The following is a 24925-nucleotide window of genomic DNA, read 5'->3' on the forward strand; positions in this document are numbered from 1 at the left end:
GCCTGTTTATAACGATGTTGAACGCAAAATCCAATCATTATATCAGATTATCGTTAGCCGCCAACTGATAATTTTGACTTTTCAATTTTTCGGAGCAAACTATTGGTACCGTCAAATGTCCCATAGAACCAATGTATTTCTGCGACCAATAATTGAGACCGTACCTCGGATGACGTGCTTGATTATTTGTCGTCATTTCGCTTCAAATCTGCATGACATTTGGGATTTGGGATTGCCCGATATTTTGTATGTATTGCTTTTGAGACAGGAAGGCAATTCACAATACTCAACATGATGCATGTGTAGAAGATCAGCGTGCGCGTGTGGGAAGGCGGAGTTTATATGCGCGCTACCAAAACTGAATGCTCCACTGGCTCCACTTCAGATGCGTTGCTATGTGTGTCTTCACTATGAGTATCTTTGAGCATCGGAAATACTGAAATGCCGACCTTAAATTCAAGTGAGGATGTCAATGAAGTTACTACGATAGACGTGTTTAGTAGACGCGAAGACGTAAATTCATTGATGATCAAGACTAACGTGACTTCGCCATATCACACTTCAGCAGTGTTAGCATCAAAATTGTCTTTGGCTCCGACAACATTGAAAAAAAAAGGGTAAAAACGACATCAGCGATGAGGATGTTGTTGATGCACCCCCTTCGATCCTTGCTGTGGTGACACACTGATGATGCACTCGCCAAAATTTCCTGCGATATGTTGTTGCGCATTCGTGCAGCGATGTGGACACATACAGACTCTCTTCTTCTTAAATCTCTTTGAATATTCTGAGTGCAGGTTTTTGAAATGAAATAAATTTATGCAGTTCACAAAAAAATTGGACTTCCCGATAAGTCAGGCCAATTTCGTTGCTCCTACAAGTGTAAAAAATCAGTCTGCAACTGTGTATGGACTTTTGTGAAATTGACGATCATGTTATCAAAGTAGAACGGTACAAGTAGAACACCGTTGAACATGCTCGCTTGTGAGAGTACAAAAGCATTTTTATCTAGCTCTACATTGACGCAGCTTTGTGTCGAAAGCTTTTCCAAAGACAGCATAACCACCGATACCACAGGCTCTGAACCTCTTGAGATTGGCAACTTCGTCCATTGCTCGTCATCCAGTCCTGTATTCATCATCAGTCTCACTATCGGAACTGCATTGTCCATTAGAAAGTGCCTCACCCACGGATAATTCATCGATACTTGTTGGAGTGGCAACATGCAACTGTCTGCCAACTCACATTTTGGAAGGCATGGTACTTCGCAACAAGGTTTTGGACCGGTACAAAATCTGCCTTGCATGTGCAACTTTGAGTCGAGCCCAGGGATTTCCATACACCACCCTGGTTTTTTGTAACAGCTCCCCCCCCCCCCCCCCCCCCCCCGATATTTCTGCGGTCGCCTAATACAGCTTGGGTACAAATGCATATACGTAAAACCTCGTTAATTCGGATCGCATGGGACCCATGAGAACGTCCGATTTATCAGAATGTCTAAATATTGAACGGACCTGAAATACAAGGTGTACATGCCGTTATGAAGGTACCTCTATTGTACCTGAAAATATCTGGAAGAGCTGTTTGCTTTTGAGAGCAGAAATGTTAATACAAGTTTCCTTTCTGCTGTCAAATGCTCGTCTGCACACAAGCCGAGCAAGGGCTTCGGTGGCAGACCCCCTCGTATTCGCAGTCATTGTCATATGCAGGCTTGCCCTTGTCTTTTTCTTCGTATGTGTTAAGAGTTGTTATACATAACTCCAGTCACGGGTATACAGCTGCCCGAAGGTGCTTTCGTTTGCTGTCAAACTTCTCACGTTTAACGGCCCCAAGGATCTGTGACTTGGTCTTTACATATGTTGCCAACATGCTCGTGTTCACGTCATATTTCTTCATTACTTCTTCTCTGGAGATACCATCCTTCAGGTCTTTCAGCAATTCCACTTTTATTGCAAGGTCTCATACTTCGTGCACTTCCCAGGAGTCATCGTGGCACTGATTACCGTAATTTCACGTGGATTAGCCGCGGCTTATGCTCAATTTTTTTTTTCTCACAGGCACTCTTCGGCTTATCCCTCAGTGCGGCATATCTCATGACTATTCTTTCCTGGTATTTTCCCCATATGACAGTTATAATGAAAGGGCTGACAGTGTCTCTGGAACAGCATCGCCCTGCCAATGCACAAACAATGCATAACAGGGGCGCGTCTAGACTGACCTTCCGGTGTCTTCCCCAAGCAGCTTTTACGAAAGCGGTGACAGTGATTAATGTCTTCTGGAAGGCCACTGACCTGTCGATCCATGAAAAACATGCAACAAGGGCACAATCCGATCTTGGTAGAACACTACAGGTTTTCCCGGCGATTTTAATTCAAGTGCCAGCTAGATTAATCCCAGTGCCATACAAAATAATCCAGGTGCCACTCAAATTAATCCTATATAAATGCTTGGGATAGTAGACACTTTGCTACATAGGTGGTGCGATCTACTACGTGGAACGCAACTTTTTGTGAGTTGCGTATGTTAGAGTTGCATGACATGACATATACTCACTGTTGTGGGTTATGGCAACTGTTTGTGACAGTTTTCGTCATAGCGTGACCTTCTAGGGCCTCACCGTGTCGCAGCTGTATGGAATGGTGATTTACGACCATTATTGACTACAAAACCTTTTTGCCACAATTTTGGCGAAACCGCTTATGGCGTGACATTTTGGGCCTTCTTCATGTCAGAGCTGTATGATATGGTTGTTTAGGACCATTATTGACTACTACTACACCGTTTTGGGAGGACTTTGGTGATGCCGAGTGCGACTGCGTCCGTGCCCTTTTGCCACTTCCTCGTGTCGGAGCCATATGGTGTGGTGCCATACAATCATTAGTCACAACTACACCTTTTTGGGACAATGTTCTGGAGCAGGCTATGGCGTGACTTTTGGGGACCTCCTCATGTTAGAGCTGTATGGTATGCTGGTCTACGACTATTATTGACTACTCTACCTTTTTGGGATAATTTTCGTGATGCCATTTCCAGCGTGATGGTACGGTGGTTTACGACCATAACTGATAATTGTGCCATTTTCGAACGACTTTTGTGATACGAGGTGTGGCGTGACTGTTTGTGATTTCGTCATGTCACACCCGTGTGGCGCGGTTATTTACCACCATTATTGACTACTACACCCTTTTGGATAATTTTCGTAAAGCTGGCTACAGCGTGACTTTTTGGGACTTCGTCATGTCGGACCTGTATAATATCGTGGTTTATGACCATTATTGACTGCTACACCTTTTTGGGACGATTTTCGTAATGCTGGTTAGGGAGTGACTTTTTGTGGCTTCCTCATGTCGAAGCTGTATGGTAATGTGGTTTATGACCATCATTGACTGCTACACCTTTGCGGGACAATTTTCGGAATGCTTGTTACAGCGTGACTTTTTGGGACTTCCTTCTGTTGAAGCTTTATGGTATGGTGGTTTATGACCATTATTGACTATTACACCTTTTTGGGAGAATTTTCGTAATGCTTGTTACAGCGTGACTTTTTGGGACTTCCTTATGTTGAAGCTTTATGGTATGGTGGTTTATGACCATTATTGACTATTACACCTTTTTGGGAGAATTTTCGTAAAGCTGGTTACGGTGTGACTTCTTCGGGCTTCCTCACGCCGGAGCTGTATTATGTGGTGAGTTATGACCATTAATGACTTCTACACCTTTTTGGGACAATTTTCGTAATGCTGCTTACAGCATGCCTTGAGACTTCGTCATGTCAGGCCTGTATGGTATTGTGGTTTATGAACATCATTGACTGCTGAACCTTTTTGGGACAATTTTCGTAATGCTGGTTACGGTGTGACTTTTTGGGACTTCCTCATGTCGGAGCTGTATGGTATCTTGGTTGACGACCATTATTGACTACTACACCTTTTTGGGACAATTTTTGTATTGCTGGTTACGGCGTGACGCCTTGGGACTTCCTCATTTCGGAGCTGTATGATATGGTGAGTTACGACCATTAATGACTGCTACACCTTTTTGGGACAATTTTCGTAATGCTTGTTATGCCGCAATTTTTTGTGATTTCCTCATGTCGGCACTGCATGGTATGGTAGTTTACGGCGATTATTGACTACTACACCCTTTTGGGACAATTTTCGTAAAGCTGGCTATGGAGTGACTTTTCGGGACTTCCTCATGTTGAAGCTGTATATGGTGAGTTAAGACCATCATTGACTACTGCACCTTTTTGGGACAATTTTCGTAATGCTGGTTACGGTGTGACTTTTTGGGATTTCCTCATGACGGAGCTGTATGGTATGGTGGTTTACGACCACTATTGGCTACTACACCTTTTTGGGACAATTTTCGTATTGCTGGTTACGGCGTGACTCTTTGTGACTTCCTCGTGTCGGAGCTGCATGATATTGTGGTTTACGACCATTATTGACTAATGCCCTTTTTGGAACAATTTTGTAAAGCTGGTTGCAGTGTGACTTTTTGGGGCTTCCTTATGTCAGAGCTCTATGTTATGGTGATTTACGACCATGTAAGCCATACTTTTGTCTTTGCTTCATCACAACTTTCCCACCTGAAATATTATATTTTTTTACAAATTACGGAAGGTTGTACAGCCTATGCTGTTGGCACACACACACAGTTTCCTGGCTGATCTCATTTACAGGCAGCACTATGAAGGATGTACCTAAAGGGATAACAATCGCGAAGACAAAAGGTGACACAACAAAAATGCAATAAAGATTTTCATATCCAAACGGACGTGACAAGCTTTCTATCACTTTTTGATTCTGGTTGGCATGACATAGGTGCAGAGTAGTGCCCCAGCATATTCCGGCGGACAAATAATGTTAAATGTTTAGAATGTATGTGATGAACACAATTTTTGATGTGTGCTCTGAAAAAGAGTTTGACAAGTATTCATGACTTATATGTTCTCAGTCAGAGCTGACTTTCTTCACTTTTCAACTGGATGCTTATTTCGTCGCAAAAATGAATCTGCAGTTTTCAACCGGTCGGGATGCTTGCTAAAAGGTGTCTGCAGTAAGAGCTGGTTATATGTGACTGCCTCTTCAGGATAGTCGGTGAAGGGAGGACACCGTAACCAGCATTACGAAAGTTGTCCCAAAAAGGTGTAGCAGTCAGTAATGGTCATAAACCACAATACCATACAGCTCCGACACGAGGAAGCCACAAAAAGTCACGCCGTAGCCAGCATTACGAAAATTGTCCCAGAAAGGTGTAGCAGTCAGTAATGGTCATAAACCACAATACCATACAGCTCCGACACGAGGAAGCCACAAAAAGTCACGCCGTAGCCAGCATTACGAAAATTGTCCCAAAAAGGTGTAGTAGTCAATAATAGTCATAAACCACAATACCACACAGCTCCGACACGAGGAAGCCACAAAAAGTCACGCCGTAGCCAGCATTACGAAAATTGTCCCAAAAAGGTGTAGTAGTCAATAATAGTCATAAACCACAATACCACACAGCTCCGACACGAGGAAGCCACAAAAAGTCACGCCGTAGCCAGCATTACGAAAATTGTCCCAGAAAGGTGTAGTAGTCAATAATAGTCATAAACCACAATACCACACAGCTCCGACACGAGGAAGCCACAAAAAGCCACGCCGTAGCCAGCATTACAAAAATTGTCCCAAAAAGGTGTAGTAGTCAATAATAACCGTAGACCAGCCTGCCAACGGCTCTAAACGGCTCTAACACGAGGAAGTCCCAAAAAGTCACGCCATTGCCTGCTCCGGAACATTGTCCCGAAAAGGTGTAGTTGTGAATAATGATTATAAGGCACTACACCATACGGCTCCGACATGAAGAAGTGGCAAAAAGTCACGCCGCACTCGGGATCACCAAAGTTGCCCCAAATCGGCGTAGTAGTAGTCGATAATGGTCCTAAACAACCATGTCATAGAGCATGACATGAGGAAGTTCCAAAAAGTCACGCCATAACCGCCTTCATCAAAATTGTGGCAGAACGGTTTTGTAGTCAATAATGGTTGTAAGTCACCATTCCATACAGCAGCAACATGGTGAAGTCCTAAAAGGTCAGGCCATACTCGGCATTACGAAAGTTGTCGCAAACAGTTGCCATAACCCACAACAGTGGGTATGTGTCATGTCATGCAACTCTGAGATACGTGAGTCGCAAAAAGTTGAGTTCCGCGTAGTTGACCCTATCACCTTTGTCGCAAAGTGTCGACCATCCCAAGCATTTATACAGGATTAATTTGAGTGGCACCTGGATTATTTTGTATGGCACTCGGATTAATTTAAATGACACCTGGATTAATTAGTTTGGCACTAGGATTAATTTAGCTGGCACTTGGATTAAAATCGCCGGAAAAACCTGTCGAACTGACCTCCTTTGTTGTACACCATGCCGACCTTCGACTATGGACCACAAGGTTTAGGCTTTCTCTATGATCTCTTTTGTTGCACAAATCAGTCGCATTGTATTCCCGCAGCTTATCTGCGCGTGCGGTTTATCTGCCCGAAAATTTTCAAAACGTTCCTAAAAACGGGTCCTGCGGCTTATACGCGTGAAACACTGTCTCTCAATACTCTCCCTGGTCAGGAAACTCCGGCGAAAAAGTCTTTAGGGTGCGCCGCGGCTGCGTGATGGCACTCTGGTAGATAGGGGGCACTCCCCAGCAGTGTTTTCATTGCTGCTGCTTTGGCGCTCCTGCTTTTGTGAAGGTGCCCGGCAGTATTTGAGCGTGTGTTTGGCCATGTATACGGTGTTACATTACAAGCTGCCTCATGTCTGTTGAACCAACAACCGCAGACACTGTCTTCTTTTTAATTTATTTAAGCATGCCCGCCAGCAGCCATAGCCTAAATAGTGGTGCACATGCAATATGTACATATGTAAATATGTACATGCAAACGTAATGAAATCTCTCTTTTTTTACATAACATATATGTCAGACACAACGTCACCATCTCTGCAAATTACAACAAAAAAACATGATAGAAAGGTAAGAGTTTGCATAAAAAGAGATAGGAGAACTAGCTTTGTACAGGTCAACATAAAATACTGTAAGTTCCGAGATCGGTTATGTTCCAAACGTAAGCAGTGAACCGATAAAGGTGTGTGAGGTAAGATGTGATGAGCAGCTGCGTACCAGTGCTGTACACGATGTAAATGCTAAATTTTAATTCATATTTTAATTTTTCCTTATTTTTTTAATTTCTTTTATTTCGGCCCTTTTATACTCCCGAAAGAAAGACCCTGGGGCTTAATCTGCAGCAACTCAAGATCGAATGTGCTACACACGTTTCTCCTACCCTATGATGGAGAAGTACCAAGTACTCAAGTAGTACTCCAAGTACATTTCTGAGTACTTTTACTTTACTTTAAGTACACTTCAAATCATGTACTTTGTACTGTGCTTTTTTCCAGTACTTTCCCATCAAGTACTGAAGTAACCAAACTTGGACTCCACACAAAAAATAAAAAGAATATCAAAAATGCACCCTACTAAAAGTGCTAAGATGACAGTAAGAAAACGAAAACTGATAGCGCTATATGTGTGTCTTCCTCTTTTTACCATCATTTTAGCATTTTTAGTGGGATGCAGCTCCAACAGTCCCAGTCTGACATTTTACCAAAAAAGCTTATTTGATGAAGAAAATTAATTGTCGAGAGACACGAAATGCTGAAAAAGTACCAATGCTTCTATGCAAAAACACGCACACATTTTGACATTGCGACCGGCAGCACGATGACCTGGTCAGTTGTCACTTCAGTTCTCCCAATGCATGGTTCTGCTGCTTTGTTTTATATTGTATCCTTCACTGGTAGTTAATAATCATTCTATATCACAATGTGTGATTGGATTACATGGTGAAATGTAGTAACAGTTTGAGGGATACATACTTTTCATTTTTACATTTTGCGTTTGCTTAATTTATCACATATGGATTATGTTGCTTCAGATTACAGTCGTGTAAAAATGAAGGATTACATTGTGCTTCATCCTTTTTATATTTGTTTTTATGTTGTATTTCAAAAAGCAACAAGGAATGCCCAGAACTGTATAATCTCTTTTGGCTTGTGTTCTTTCGCCTGCTTTCGTACATAGCCTGTTATACCCGAAGTAGTTTCGTAAATGTCGTAGCCTGCTATACCCGAAGATAAGTACTGGAACACCACACTAGGGCGGGTGATCTTGTATCAGTCAGAGTATTTTGGATAATCACAGCACAGCTGACTGATTGCCTTTGTACATGTAACAGCAAATATGTACATGGCGTCTAAATGCAGAACGCACACCCTTGTGTTCAGGGAGTCGAACTTGAAGCTTTCGGTCTCCGCACATGAAATTGCCCGTTTCCACCGTTCTCTTTCAATGGGGTCTGATAGAAAACAAAAAATCTGTTTCCCTGCGTCACAACCAGGTACACAGCATGTCTTAGTGCTGGTACGCAATTACGAATCAACGAAGAGGCAAAGGAATTGTTGATGCTGTCAGATTCACATTCCAGTTGCCTACTGAATGTAGCCCTATGGCTCCGTTGTCTGTTTACGGAGGACGACGCCCCCGCGCGACACCTTGAAACCCTAAACAAGTCGCTCCATTGTATTCCGCCGGAGTTTCCTGACCAGAGAGTGTATTGAGAGACCGTCGCGTGAAATTATGGTACATCGTGGCACTGATAACCATAGCGATGCATACTGCGCCGGCTCTTTTTAGTTGTGTGGTGGCGGCACCACTCTTTGTCTTCTTTCTGATCGTTCTGACGCTCGCTGTTTGTGTCGATGTACTTTCCCGGACCTGTGACTGTCTGAATTATCCAGTGCGCAGCCAACTGCTTCCGAATTAATGAGTGTTTATTGCTGTAGACTAATACAGACGTCTGCCGTGACTGCATGGGTAGTTCAAATTATCCAAATTTCCGGATTAATGGCGGTTAAATTAGCGAGGTTTTATTGTATCGAGGTTCAACTGCATTTCTGCTTTTGCTTTCAACTGTCTTTGAGATACAAGGGGCGGCTGGAAAGTAATACACCGTCGCACGTAACTTGAACATTCGTTTCTCATGAAAGTACATTTTACTTTGGCCACACGAGCGTACATGTACAGCTATACATTTATCCTAGTGATGAACCAGTTTTCTCAACCCATAAACGAAGAATTCTGGTGGGCTTTCCCACTACCTCACTGCATCATCTGTGGTGAAATGAATGCTCCTTAAATTCATGAAGAATTGAAAATTGCAGGGTGCTAAATCTGATGAGTATGGAGGGTGCGGGATGAGTTTGAATTTCAACTCCACAGTGTCGCAGCAGTACCGTGCGATATTTGTAGCTGAGCGTTATCATTCTTCGAGACTATGTGCTCAGTGTAGTATTTTCAAATATAACACACACATTTTCTGAAGTGTGTTAAAGTGGGGCTCCACTACAAAATCACAACAAAGGCATGTGTAGGCACGATATCTGTATCCCTTCGACTGTCAGGAACATGTGTATGAAATATCTCCATCTAAGACTGTGCAGATTTTATCCAAATAAATTTATTACGAAGCAGACGCACCGCCTGTGTGAACTGAGAGGTTTCTGAAAGCAACACTGGACTTACATCCTCCGGCATTTTTCCTTGTGCTGCTCGTGTTTTGGAAGAAAATAACCATTTCCAAAGCGTCTGTTTTTGTCTCATTGAAGCCAACACCATAATGGTTGGGTGAATATATTGCGTAAGTGGTTGCAGCAACAGAACGTGCTACATGAGGGAGATGGCTACTGCCCGTCCTTTTCGTTTTTCGCAAAACACAAGGGAGAATGAGGATTAGCAGACAATGCTGGTGATGTCATTTTGTGCTCCTGTAGAAGAATTGCCGCAGTAGGGAGCTCTTGTTTCTCCTCTGCACATTTCGGTTTCAGTTTGCTGTTGTCACCATTCACAAATTATAATTCCTCACGCAAAATGAACATGAAGGCTGCACTCGGTATCGAGGGGATGGCTTGTCAGGGTTGGCACAAGGCCTTGTAAGCCCTTGAATTTTGAGAGTATTTCTTCATGCTATCATCAACTGTCCCCTCCGTCTCTTTCCTAAACTAGGCATTCCGTGTAAATGTGTTCACCTGCCAGGCCAAATGTAGACTGACGTAACTCCTCTGTCTGGCACACTGGGATCTCCGAGCACGCCTAGTTCTTCCCTATAGCAGTTCTTGTCAACGTCCTCTGTCAACCCTTCGTACAAACTTCGTCTGCATGTGTGCCCACTTGCATCCACGTGCTCACTGTGCGTTTTTTGGTTTAATGGTACCTGACCTTATGGAGAGCTGTGACATTGCTGTAAAGTGCACATATCTGTTAAAGTAAGTTAAAATACAGCCTTCGAAAAACTGCTAAGAAGGATATAAGGAGTTGTAATAGTCGTTTTGCTTTGAATTTTTGTGCAAATTATTTCTAGAATAATCTTGTCTGCATAGCTGTAGAAGTACACACAGCAGTAGTGCACACAACACAGTTCTGCTTCCAGAGATATTGCCCTAAATAGTGCATGTAAGTACTTTTCCAGTAAGTAATTTCTCAAATTATTTGTACAATCACTGGTTTGTGTCTGATATTGAAGGTCACCTCAATTTTTTTTTAAATTCTTGTGAAGTCTCCTTTTAACGTCTCTATGTACTGTGCAGAATTCATGCTTGTCCCAGCTTCAAAGTACTCTATCGCATACGCATGTTTGGCATCCCGGAACACTGTCAACAGAAGTTTGTCCTCAGTATTTGCTTTTCTAGTTTCCCATGAACGAAATATTCTTGTGTATCTATGTACAGTACTGTACTTTGATCAACAGTTTCATCACCATAAACCGCTTGTAAATGACAAGTTCACTGGGATTTACTTTTTCGGCTGTCAAAAACTCAATCATTGGGTGTTGTTTTGCTCTTTCCTTACTGCGGCAAAAACTACCATTTTTGGTAGCTCGACATAGATAGCTTTTATGGTTGACAGTATCAGTTGAGAATAGGTTGCTATACAGGTGAATGTAGCTAAATGAACGTCCTATCAAATTATGTAGATTCTTTAAAACAAGCTATACATGTAGAGTCGCGTTCCGATTGTTCGGACTCTGCGGGGATTGTGCAAAACTCAGAATAATCGAGCAGCCCGAAAAAAAAAGGGCGAGCTTCAAAATTGACTTTATTAAGCACTAGTAGTCAGGAAAAAATTTCTCGATGCTTTCTCGACAGGCAGTCTTTCATTTCCGGCTGATAACGTCGGCTTTTCTTTCCCGAAGCGACATTTCGTCGCTGTATATGGACGAAAGCACCGCTGACGCCTTAATTAGTTCCGAGTTTGGCGGCTGCGCTGTGTCGGGCTCGTAGGAGTCGGTTCCACTCTCGGATTTGTCGAGCTCCTTTCGAATGATCTTGTCTCAGCTTGGCACATGATAGCAACGGGGTGTCCACACCCACAAATTTATCAAAAGTCATAGAGGTGCCACTACTATTCCTATTCCTAAGCTATTATTATTACTATGTGTATTACTATTCCTACGCCACTGGTTCACAACTCGGCAAGCAAGTCGTCAACTCTGGGAAATGGTCCGACAAGGTCTGCTTCGAGATCTCGAACGCCCACACAACCTCCGCTTGGGACCAACCACCTTGGACTTCTCTGATGATACAAGTTTCTTTTCCATCGCCTGGTTAAATACATTCTACCTTTCTTGGGATTCTTCCTCGAAGGAGATGGCGAAGACAAAACCAGTGCAATTTTGCAATGGCGAAAAGTCCCCTTACCCAAGAAGCACTCGCACAAAGGACAACAAACCAAACGACAAACGATAGGTGTGCAACAAACTACGACGTTATGACACTTCCTGCATCTGAGATGAAGTGAATGGACCACATGAGTCGCCAGTGGAAAGCGAAACTTGTGGGGCGTGATCACTATTGGTGCAGCGGTTGTCCCTTTGACTGGTTTCACTCCTTATTCGAGGTGCAGTAAAAGTGGGTCACTATCTTAAAGGAGCATGGAAAGGCTCGGAAACTATTTTGGGAGAATTAGAAATTAGGATTCCAAGCCCTGTGAGAAATATTCACACAAAAAGTTTGAGCATGTCGGAGCGTGCCCCCTTCTCTCAGCTTCCAGTCTCTGATGTCTAACTTGCTCAATAGCGAAGCGTGCGCAGTATTTTTCTTTCTTTTTTGCGATTTGTTCACTTTGCTGCGCCGGCAAGCTGACCAAGCAGGAAGCGTTGTTGTCTCCTGGACGTTTGCCATTTGCTGGGCTGAGTTGTGCCTGGTAGATTCAGCGACGGAGTAGCATCACATTTCAAGACAGCATTGAAGTTCACCCCTAACGAGCGTGCAAGGCTTACATTCCATCAGGAGTGAAATGGAGGTGATTTATTTTGAACCAACACCAGGAGAAATGTCCTGCTGGTCAATAAGTTTGAGCGATGTGCTTCTTGCTGCCTCGTTCTTAAATATTCTGCACCTTCAGTTTGTGATCTACTTCCTTTGTTTACGGAACGCGGAATGGCGCACGACATCGTATTTCAGATCCAGTGCGTGTTTATATATCTTACGCAGGAACTCTATTTACACATACTGAACACACACGCACAGTCAGCGGCGGCGGAAAGTGGTTACAGGGGTTGGTGTAGATGCCCTGTATTTGTGAAGGGGGCGCCAAATTCCCATGGAGGTGAGGCATCAAAGTGTTATCTCAAGTGCCACATGCGAGTAATATTCCATAAACCCTTTTCCTGAATCAATCAGATTGCCAGCATAGTCAAGGCATTTGTCTCGCGGAAGAGCTTTAGAGCGGGAGTCTTTGGGATGCCGTGATACAATCAGAGATAGGGCTTCTGTGGTGTTTTTTGTTGTTATACTGAAACATTCATACGCAAATAATGGCAGAGGGGGATGAAGGGGGCGCTGGTAGGGATCTGGGGTCTGCATGAATTCAGGACATTGCGCCGCCATTGCACACAGTACTGTTCACTAAGTCATGACACCTCAGCACAATCGGAATACAAAGCACAACTGTGTACGCTCCACCCCAACTTCACGGTCATCCTAGCAACACCTAGAGGCCAAGGCACTCCTTCCAAACTGCCCTCAGTCTTGTTTTATGCAGAACGTATGAGACAAATCATATAAGACACAAGTGAACTTGAAATGCAAATAAATATCAGCAGTGTCTAACGCAGAGCAATCAGTAAGTCGCCACGATTTAGAAGCTAGCAGATGATTCTGGCGGGCAGCGGACACGTCTAGAAGCCAATAAAAACTGCTCGGTTATCTGACGTCACCACACGTGAGAAGCAGCTTGGGAGATACTGCTGCCGCCAAGAACATTCGTATAAACTAATTTTCTCCGAAATTCGCATTCCGCAAAGGAAATATTTTGCATGACAGCTTTTAAAGGTAGTATGTTCATACCAAGCGGTAAAAAAATGTAAAGGGATTTGGATTAAATCACATTTTTTCTCAAAGATTTGGATTTGAATTTGCATAATCTGCCATGAAATTCAGCCTATATGCATGAGCGATGCGCATGCTTGCGCGACTGTGGCACAACACTTGCTTCGGCTCTGGCTGCCTCTGCTATACTTCCTAATGTAATGCTGGCAGTAAATCAATACTTCAATATTCAGCAAATAGGCCGCTCAGAAAACGTCAGCGACTCTTTGTAGGATAAAGGTCGTTCTTCAGCGGTACTTCCCGAACACTGCAACGACGGTCTTGCACGCTGCTTACGTCAATTTACGGCCTATTATACTTCATGCACGGGAAAAAAAAGCACTAGGATCCATCTATTTCTTCCTACTCCCCACCAATGTTTGCAGCGCTGTATCATTATGCTGCTTTTCAATCTCTTTATTTCACGCATTTGTTTGTAGATACTGCACAGTAAGAAATGTATCATGTGTCAAGTGTTCCGTACCAAGACCAGCGACAATGCAGTAACTAACACGGCGTTTCCCGTGTAGATGTAGTATAATAGATGTAGAAGTAGATAGATTCGCCTCTTTTTCTTAGTTCTGCAGCTGTTAGGAATTCGTGTTAGTAATAAGCTATTATGTGCAAAAATCTGAGCTTCAAAAACTGCGGTCAATTCTGAATCCATTCCACAGCTGTTCAGCAGCCGTAGTTCCTCGTCTGGATTTGTGATGGATTTGAGAAATACGGATTTAAAAAGGGATTTGATTAGGCATGCTGAAAATAGATCCAGATTTAAAGTGATTTGATTAACTCGAATAAATTTAAATCCGGACTTGATTTGGATTTGATTTAGCGCCTTCTGCATACCGCAGATTTGATTTAAATCCAATTTGTTTCCTCAAATCCCCAACACAGACGTGCACGCAGTGAGCTGGCGACCATCCGGGACGCTTGCTGGCTATGCAATCAGAGTCAGAAATATCAAGTGACAGGGCTGTACGGTATCCGAAATCTTGGACGTTGTTATACATTAACTCTGTGGGGCCTGTGGCTATTCCGCGAATGCATCCGAATAATTGAGGATGCCCGAAAAATTGTGGTCCACATATGTGATCGGTGTCTCTATTTTCAAAATTAATTTTGGAATACACACACACAAAAAAAAAACTGTGCAAACAACAGAAAACTTTTAATGATATACCTGTTTCTTGAACAAAAATATCAACCTAGAAATTCCAAAGTAAGGTTTTGTCACAACTAATATCTAGGTCATTCCATACCAAACGCCCCAGAGGTGATGCTCTCGACCATCATCGATTTTATTTTTTTTTTATTCACACTGATTTATTAGCATGAGAAAGCGCTACACTGAAAGTTTTAGCCGCCTTAGAAAATTATTTGTCTCAGAATGTACATTGAAATAATCAGAATTGCCTTGGACCACCAATGTAAGAAACGAATAGTGCCGTAAAAATCTGAATGAGATCGTGAATATTTTTCCGCTGCGGCAAGGAAGAAGCATTGGATGAGTCACCATATATGATTTCATGGGTGTGTGAAAGGTGAATCTAAAAACAACTTCTGCTATTTTTTTTCCCACTGCACTTTGAGCAACAGCGCCAAAAAATAAAATAAGAACTAAAAAAAATGACCAATTTAACCTCAAATACCAAAAATGGTGGGCACCAGAATAATATGTGGCACGTATTACAACAAAATGTCGTGCCCATGGAACAAAGGTTTTTTGGAACAGTATCTTTTTTTTACACACAAGAAACTTTTGAACTTTGGTCTCCGGAGGAGTCAGGCTCTGCTAGACCTCGGACTCAGCTTCTTCACAGCAGCCCATCGAAGCTGATCAAATAACTGATACTAAAATAGATTGAATGCAAGCAAGCTGATGAATGAAATTCATTGTAGAAAACACCTGAGCTTGGGCAAGGGAACGAACAGAAAGGACGGCACGACACAAGCAGCTGTTTGTGCTGTGCTTGAGCTGCTTGTGTTGTGTCATCCTTTCTGTTCATTCCCTTGCCAGAGCTCGGGCTTTTTCTGCATCGAAGCTGCATCAGCATCACATCCCTCTATTGTTGTCTGCTACTTAAAAGTTAGCATTAACGCGTGATCTTGGAAGCTATGGAAGCCGGAACAAGAGATACAACACCATAATTGAACCCATGGGTGCAATAAGGGGATAAGTCGAGAAATCCCAAACCGAGAAAACTTCAAATGAATATTTGATACAATAATTGCAACTGGGGTTACTCGAATAACGCGAATGCAAAATGTGTGACATACATGTGTCTACTCTACATGCATGTCCTGTTAGCATCGTTTTGGGGTGTGTGATTTAGCAGAAACTGAACAAAATCCAGGAACATAACTTACCCCCTTTTCCAGTATAACACCGCATGCACAGGGTTTTGATGCGAAAAAACAAAAAAAAACAATTATCATGAGTCAGACCTTGGTGGCTGAACGATGGTGATGCCAGGTAGGATGAAGTAACCCGTGTGTAATGGAACAGCCATGATCGGGGTGATTGTGGTGCTAAACGAGCACACTCGTGAAAATGATGTTCTAAGATGAGCAGCACAATACGACTCGTTAGAATAGTGCATGAATTTGACTGTTGAAGATATCACCAAAGAAGATGATGTTTGGTCGGATGACTGTTGATCTTCCGTGGACTCTAGTTTATACAGGTGTTGGACCGCCCTTCTAAGTATCGCTTGGTTAGCCGTTCTCAGCAGGCAGGCCCTAACCCTTCCATCCGAGCTTGGGAAGACCTTTTCTATGAGTCCCATTTTCCACTGTAACCTGGTACGGTTAAGATCTTCTATGAGAACAACGTCCCCTACCTTCACATCTGTTGCTCTTAGCCCTTTTGAATGGTGTGCCGACCGTAACTCTCCAAGGTATTCCTTGTTCCATCTGTCCCATACCAAGTCAATATACTCTTGGCGACTCTTCCACGTTCTTCGCACGAAGTTCAAAGACTGGGTCACATCCGATAACTCTTCTGTCGAAGGACGAAGGCGCTGATGGGCGTGCAGTCAGACGCCTTCCAGTTAACATGGCCGCTGGAGTTAGAGGTATGGGCTCTGTATGTTCGTTATACACAAATGTTATAGGTCTGGAGTTTATTACGGCTTCCACTTCGGTAAGAAGAGTCTGCATCTCTACGAAGTCTATTACGCTTTTTGAGAGGGTCTTCCTAATAGCTGACTTCACCGACCGTACCAACCTCTCATAGAAGCCGCCCCACCATGGGGCTCGTTCAGCGATAAATTTCCATTGAATCGCTCTTGCAGAAGAATAGTCTTTAATCAGTGGATCCCTTAATATGCTCCAAATGGCTCGAAGTTCTTTTGCCACTCTCTTGAACGTCTTTGCATTATCGCTATACCGGGTGTTTCAGTTAAATCCCCGGGCTAAATAATTCGCGAACGGGTGCACCAATCCACAAACTTTCTTTTTTACAAGTATCTGTCCGATACCACCTACAAGCTGCACACCGTGTGAATGAGTGGGAGGCGCTCATTATTAAAATAAAAATGCAAATGAGTTTCGTCAAAAAGCGTATCTTCTAAAGCAGGGCGCTGTCGGCATTAAAATGGGTACTACCCCTTTTGAGACCTTCAATGGACACCTTTTAGAGAAAAATCTGCCACCGAAGCGGGTCATTTGTTGCAGTAATTAATTGGTTTCGGTTTACGTATTTTGCTCGCGGCTGGTCGCGGCGCAGCGCAAAAGGACGCTCTTTCACTCCCTTATCCATCAATAAATTTATTATATTATTATTATTAAGTATTATATTATTATGTATTAAATTAATTATATATATAATAAATAAATTACGTCCTTACATTAATGAATTACACCAATGAATTACACCAATGAAATACGCCCTTTTGCGCTTCGCCGCGACCAGCCGCCGACAAAAATACGTAAACCGAAACCAATTAATTACTGCAACAAATGACCCGCTTCGGTGGCAGATTTTTCTCTAAAAGGTGTCCACTGAAGGTCCCAAAAGGGGTAGTACCCATTTTAATGCCGACAGCGCCCTGCTTTAGAAGATACGCTTTTTGACGAAACTCATTTGCATTTTTATTTTAATAATGAGCGCCTCCCACTCATTCACACGGTGTGCAGCTTGTAGGTGGTATCGGACAGATACTTGTAAAAAAGAAAGTTTGTGGGTTGGTGCACCCGTTCGCGAATTATTTAGCCCGGGGACATAACTGAAACACCCGGTATACTGTTTGGCAGATTCCCCGTCACGCTGTAAACCTACGGAATCCCTGCAAAAACTTGGTGGCGGACATATCTTCACAGAGCTCGAGGTGTACTGCTCTAGTGACGGCACAAGTAAAGAGAACAATATACCCCTTGTGGTAAGTATTCCTTCTTCGTTTCAGTGTCAAAGGTCCTGCGAAATCAACGCCAATGACTTGGAAGGGATGACACATAGCTATACGATCTCTTGGAAGTTGACTGTCTACTTGAACCATGCTTCTGGAATCGTTCTTCTTGCATGTCACGCAATTTTTGATCACTTGCTTGATCTGCTGCCGAGCGCAAATTATCCAGAACCTTTCTCTGACCTGGAGGAGCGTGTCGCGCACCCCAGAGTGAAGCACTTGACGATGTGCCGCTAATATTAATAGTTTGGCGTAGTGAGAGTATGGTGGAATAAGGATTGGGTGTCGAGCTGCAAATGATTGCTGACTTTCGTTCATCCGTCCACCTACCCTTAATATACATTCCTCGTCCAGAAAAGGCCTGAGGTCTCGTACCGAAGATGCCTGAGGTATCGGCTTACTTCCTTGTACACATTTGATTACGTCTCCGAATCTTGAATGTTGAGTCCTGTCCAGATCCCAGTCCAGATTTCGTTTCCATATCGATTGCAGCAGTAGCTTTCCGGTTATTGTATAAGGTAGCACAAATCCCAGCAGGTCATAAATCTCTGCCACCAAACGCATGACATGCCTCTTAGTTACTGTCGCTTGCAGGTCACCTTCTACGTCATCTTTTAAGTGTAGAGAGATAGTGTCTGTCTCTTGGTTCCATGGTATTCCAAGTACTTTCGTGGTTGTGGCTATCGCAATGGAGTCTTTTTCGTTTCGGAAAGTTGCACGCATTGCCACACTATTAGATCCCCACTTTTGCAGCTTCATAGACGCCTTCATAAATATCTGTTGAGTCTCGGTGTACACTCTTTCTGCTTCTTCATCGTCCGCTGCTCCGAAAATGATGTCATCAACGTAGATTGATTTCTTATGTAGACTTACGATCTCCTGATGTTCGTTGGCGACTTGTGCAAGGTGATGATGCAAGGTTGCCGCAAGGAGAAATGTACTAGGGGCTAGCTGTGCCGAACGTTACCCTCGTCATTCTCCAAGTCTCTATTTTCGGGAGTGGTTGACCCTCCTGTAGCTCCTCCTCCGTACCATAAGTAACGTAGCGCGTCTCTGTCTTCTTCCCGAATTGCTATCTGCAGAAAGGCTTTCTGCACATATCGTTCAGAGATGCTGTCCAGTCTTCATGGGACGAAGCGTCAAAAACAATTCTTATCTTCGTGGTCACTCTGTCTTCTCTTATTACTGCCTGATGTGGAATGTAGTATAGGTGTCCGTGACCTCATATCTCATCCATATCATCTGTGACCTTCTCTGAAACTCCTGAGATGAGATATTCTCGTATAGCACTGTCGTATTTCTTCATCAGCTCAGTAGATTTTATTAATCTTCTAGTGACTTGTTGAAGTCGCCGTTCTGCTGTGTTCCTGTTGTCGTTCATTGAGACCATCGCCTTCCACGGCAGCGCGACAACATATCTCTCGTTCTTGAATTCGATAAATTTCTCCAACTCCTCAAGAGTTGGATGTCGTTCATCACCCTCTGTCTCATTATCGCGAATGCTGATACTATCAAGGTCCCATATCCGATTCATCATATCGCTTACCTCCTGTTGCGGTGCTGACGAGCTTATATGCAACACTGTGACGTTGTTGCATTGAGTTGTCTTCACACTGTTCGTGGCTGAGTATGGACCTTGCAGAGTCCAGCCAAGTGTTGTTTCAATGGCGTGTACGCCTTGTTGTAGTTTACGAGTCTTTCCAGTTACAAACTCCCAGTAGTAATCTGCTCCGATGAGAATTCCGATCGACTGATTTTCAGCTGTTCTCGAGGAGTCTGCCGTTATAAGACCGTATTCTTGCATCTCCTCTTTTATATCATTTGCAGGTATTTCAATAACTTGTGTGTGTAATGGTGTTAACGACGACGAGCGCTCTGTATAGGCTCGCGAGAGGGCAAAGAGAAAGACGACGAATAAAGAGTTGCACCACGTGTGACATGGTGGCAGCGGTGTTACGTCGACGACGTGGCCAGCGTTCGAAGCGAAAGGATTAGCCCTAGCTGGCAGAAGTTCGCAATGGAAACGACTACTACGCCGATGACTTCAACGTTGGTAGCAGCAACGATGACAAGTATCCTGCCTCCGCCCAAGCCACTCGATGTTACCGGCGATCTTTGGAAAGCTTGGAAGTTGTGGAAAGGCGAGTTTAGACTCTTCTCTACAGCGACAAATCTAAAGGCGCAGCCAAAGGAAGTTCAGGCCGCGACCTTCTTGGTTATACTGGGTGAAGAAGGCAGGAAGATATGCAATACGCTACAGTTTGAAACGGAAGCGGACCGTGACGATGTCGACAAGCTTATCCAGAAACTGGAAGAGCACTGCAAACCGACGCTCAATTTAACGTACCACGAATTTCTGTTCGGATCGCGAAACCAGAAAGAAGGGGAGCGATTTGACGAGTGGCTGACAGAGCTTCGGATACTCGCTGCTAGCTGCGACTTCGGGACCTTGGAAAAACGCATGCTGCGTAGCCGCATAATCCTTGGAGTTCGCGACAAGAAACTTCAGCAAAGGCTGATCTCGGAAAATCCGTCATGTGAGAAGGTTATAGAAACATGTCGGATGACAGAGCTCAGCAAGCAGCAGTTTGACGATATCCAGAAGGAAAAAGATGAAGTGAAGGAAGTTCACGCGGTCACGAAGCGAACGATAACTTGTTCGAAGTGTGGATATACGCACGATAAAGATGCATGTCCGGCGCAAGGCAAGGAATGCAAGAGCTGCGGTAAACTTAACCACTTCGCCAGTGTGTGCAGAAGCAAAGGACAACGAAAGAAATATAGAAGGAAGCCGAAGGCAAAACAGGTCCTTGAAGTGGAACGTGAAGAAGACACTTACTTCTTGCAAATGCTGTCCGTAAATAACGTCGCATCGAGCGATCTCTGGTCTGCTGAGGTTACGATCGAGAACGTGAAACTAAACTGCAGAGTAGACACTGGTGCCAATTGTTCCGTAATCTCAGCCGGACAGTTGAGAAAAGTCACTAACAAGAAGACTACAAAATGCAACGTTACGTTGAACACCTTCTTTGGCTTCAAGCAAAAGGCCGCAGGCAGGATTCCTCTGCAAGCATCATGTAACGGCCAAAGCACAAAGGTGCTGTTCTTCGTCGTACCACAAGAGGTACCGCTTACCCTGAGTGGGAAAGCGTCGGAAGAACTAGGTCTGATCCAGCGCACAGTGCATTCGGCAGTTGCTACAAAAACAAGCGACGAACATCACTTGTACGGACCAGCACAACCTTATCGGGACGTCTTTGAAGGCCTTGGAAAGCTAAAAGGGGTACAGTACCACATGAAGTTAACACCCCATGCAAAAGGAGTTGTAAAACCAGCAAGGCGGATTGCCGTTGCACTGAAAGACAAAGTCAAGCGCGAACTCGACCACATGGAAGCCGACGGAGTAATCGCCAAGGTGACGGAACCTACCGAGTGGGCGAGCAACATGGTGGTCGTGGTCAAGAAAGATAACGTCAGGATCTGTCTTGATCCCGCAGATCTCAACAAGGCGCTCCTTCGGGAACACTACCCCATGGCGACACTCGAAGATATCGCGCCGCGTCTGGGAAAGGCAAAGTACTTTTCGACACTTGACGCATCGTCTGGCTTTTGGCAAATTCAGCTCGACAAGGACTCCTCATACATCTGTACTATGAGCACACCGTTTGGGCGATACCGTTTCCTAAGGATGCCGTTTGGGATTTCAACAGCTCCTGAAGTCTTCCAGCGAGCTATGCACAGGGTCCTACAGGATCTCGACGGTGTCGATGTCGTAATGGACGACATCCTTGTCTGGGGAGGGACCATGGCTGAGCATGATCAACGCCTTATGAGGCTGCTGGAGCGATGCAGGGATGTAAACCTCAGGAAATGTTGTTTCCTTCAACAGCAAGTACGGTACTTGGGACAAATGATCACGTCAGAAGGACTTGCTGTGGATCCAAGGCGAGTCGAGGATATTCTCGCCGTTACTGAGCCAACAAATGTCAAGGAACTTCGTACCTTCCTGGGCATGATCAACTTCGTGTCAAGATTCATCCCCAATGCATCACAAGTGTCGGCACCGCTACGTGAACTGCTCAAAACAGATACAATTTGGGAATGGTCAACCAGACACAAAGACAGCTTCAAAGAGCTACGGGAAGCATTGACGAAGGCACCGGTTTTAGCGTACTTTCAAGCACACAAGCCTGTGACGCTCTCAGTCGACGCTAGCCAGGATGGAGTTGGAGCTGTCTTAACACAAGAAGGGCATCCCGTTGCGTATTCCTCCCGTTCCCTTACGGAGACTCAACAAAGATATGCACAAATTGAAAAGGAGATGGTCGCCATTGTACACGGCTGCGAGAAGTTCCACGAGTACATCTTCGGACAACCCAGCGTAAAGGTCGAGTCCGACCACAAGCCGTTGGAAGCCATTTTCAAGAAGCCTCTCCACGGATGTCCACTTCGTCTACAAAGAATGAGGCTCGCACTTCAAAAATACCCGATTAACGTTGTATACAAACCTGGAAAGGAAATGTTCATTGCAGATGCTTTATCACGCTTTCCGAAGCAGGAATGCCTGAGAGAAGAGGAGCACTTCTATGTAAACGTACTTCAATACCTCGATGTTTCAGACGAAAAAATAGCGGAAATATCGCGAGCGACACAACGTGATAGCCAGCTGCAGAAGATCCGAAAATACGTCGAAACAGCATGGCCTAACAATAAAAATGAAGTTGACAACGAGGTGCGTCAGTACTGGACCTACAAGGAAGAAATTCACGCGCAGGATGGTCTGCTGTTTCGTTCCAACAGACTAATCATCCCAAAGGGAATGCGGCAAATCACACTAAAGCTGTTGCATGCTTCACACTGTGGAGAAGAAAAGATGAAGGAGAGAGCGCGGGACGTCATGTTCTGGCCCGGGATCACGTCTGAGATTGAACAACTAGCAAGAAACTGCGCTCTATGTGAGAAGCATCGACCACGAAACGAGAGACTTCCTATGATAAGCCATGAACTCCCTAAGTTGCCATGGCAGGTTATCGGCGCTGACCTTTTCAGCCAGGGTGGAAGAGAGTTCTTGATCCTTGTGGACTACTACTCTTTCTACTACGAAGTCAAACCACTAAAGCGTTCTACAGCGAAAGAGGTGGTAGCCATATGCACAGACGTGTTCACCACGCATGGAATTCCAGTAAGGTTTCTGAGCGATAATGGCCCACCTTTCGGCAGCCATGAGTTCCGAGAAGGCATGAGGTTCCTCGGAGTCACGCACATTACTTCTAGCCCTCATTACCCGAGGTCTAACGGCATGGCTGAACGAGCAGTGAGGGAAGCGAAGAAACTACTAAGCAAGTACGCCTATGAGAGCACAGAATTCGAGACTGCTCTGCTCGAGTGGAGAAATACTCCGCGGGACAAGGTCTTAAAATCACCAGTACAACGCTTGATGGGAAGGAGCACCCGGACACTTCTTCCGGTACATTCAGCATGTCTGCAACCAAGCCTGGTACAGCCAAAGGATGTGGTATCACGGCTTCAGCATCTCCGCCAACGTCAGCAGGTCTACTACAACAGAGGAACTAGACAGCTGCCTCAACTGCTGCCGGATAGTCCAGTGACAGCCTACAACAGCAAAGTCAAGACTTGGGCACCAGCAACAGTTGTGGGGTCCGCCGGGGCACCAAGGTCCTACATCATAAGGACGAGCGACGGTGCTGAGCTTCGTCGTACTCGGGAGCATCTTAGATCATCGCAATGTCAGCAGCAGCAACCTGCTTCCACTCCCGAGAACGAACCACGGTCGGGTCCAGCCACGGAGTCAGTACCAGTTCGTCGAAGCACCAGACAACGTCGAAGCCCTCGGAGATACCCCCTAGAAGAGTAATCTGTGGCTCCGTATCATGCAAGGACATTTCAAGAAGAGTCAAGGAAGAGTTTGGGTTTTGAGTTTTGGGACAAAATATCTTTTGTGTAATGTTGACTGGGTTCTTTTAGACTGACTTGAGAAAGGGGAGATGTAATGGTGTTAACGACGACGAGCGCTCTGTATAGGCTCGCGAGAGGGCAAAGAGAAAGACGACGAATAAGGAGTTGCACCACGTGTGACAGTGTGCATATTTTTTCCACCACGAGTGCTAGGATCTTTTGGTATCCACTTGTGGACTGAGCACGCAAATGAACCTCAACTGTATCTAGTAACTGTGGCCGACTTGATCAAAGTCCAAACGATCCTATTGACACGCTCTCCGTGCAAACACGTTTACATCCTAGAGCTTCAGACAAACCTTTGGTAATAAAAGTATGTGGACTCCCACCGTCAAATATGAGTCGTATCTGTACTTCTCTTTTGATTCCTCGGGACCAAGCAGTGGCTGTCTGAAGGAGTACTTGCTTACGTGGACATGATTCAACTACTGTCGTCTTAAGGCTGACTTGCCTTGACGTTTCTGGGGCGCTTTCTGTAGCTTTTGGTTTGTATGTAGGGTCGCACATACTTGATACATGTGCGACGATACATGCGTGATACATGTGGTGCTAAACGAGCACACTCGTGAAACTGATGTTCTAAGATGACCAGCACAATACGACTTGTTAGAATAGTGCATGAATTTTTCCGATTACAATGCTCAGTAGCACTGCTGACACGGTCACGTGAGGTAGGATGAACGGGTTTTTCGAGTGGAAGCCGAAGTTCATTTCCGCATCGTAGCAAAATTTAAGCTACACCATTTGCATGCATGCCTTTGTCAATCAAGTGGCCTCCTCGAGTTGCAGACGACATTGGCAAGCATTGCCACGAAGAAGCTGAGCGTGAGATATGTCCAGCAGGCCCTGACTCCTTTGGAAAGTTCAAAAATTATTTTGTCATGTATATATAAAAAAAGATACAGTCTCGTTAGTATGGACAACTCGAATTCGGCAATTGACCCTCGAACAAGGAGCTGTGCTTTTAGTTAAACATAGTGCAGTCGCTCGGCAGGGTATGAGAACAGAGGCGGTGCAGTTGTCAAGGCAAGTTGTCGGGTTCTATACCTGCAAGCTCTCCCGATTATCCGGGAGA

At 44.4% G+C, this 24925-nt stretch overlaps 2 protein-coding genes across 2 annotated transcripts in view; both read left to right on the forward strand.

Annotated features, from left to right (window-relative positions):
• LOC135391510 (guanine nucleotide-binding protein subunit alpha-12-like) overlaps positions 1-24925 on the forward strand; it is a 53144-nt gene that overhangs the window by 20357 nt on the left and 7862 nt on the right. The gene's annotated exons all lie outside the window — the stretch shown is intronic.
• LOC135392410 (uncharacterized protein K02A2.6-like) lies at positions 19940-23749 on the forward strand. The gene has a single exon (XM_064623124.1). The coding sequence runs from the start codon at positions 19940-19942 to the stop codon at positions 23747-23749; it is 3810 nt and encodes a 1269-aa protein (XP_064479194.1).

The sequence above is a fragment of the Ornithodoros turicata genome, chromosome 4 (assembly GCF_037126465.1).
Source record: "Ornithodoros turicata isolate Travis chromosome 4, ASM3712646v1, whole genome shotgun sequence".
Lineage (NCBI taxonomy): Eukaryota > Metazoa > Arthropoda > Arachnida > Ixodida > Argasidae > Ornithodoros > Ornithodoros turicata.

Bases quoted from the DNA above. Each gene is read 5' to 3' on its own strand.
- LOC135392410 (XM_064623124.1), top strand. From the start codon at position 19,940: ATGACAAGTATCCTGCCTCCGCCCAAGCCACTCGATGTTACCGGCGAT.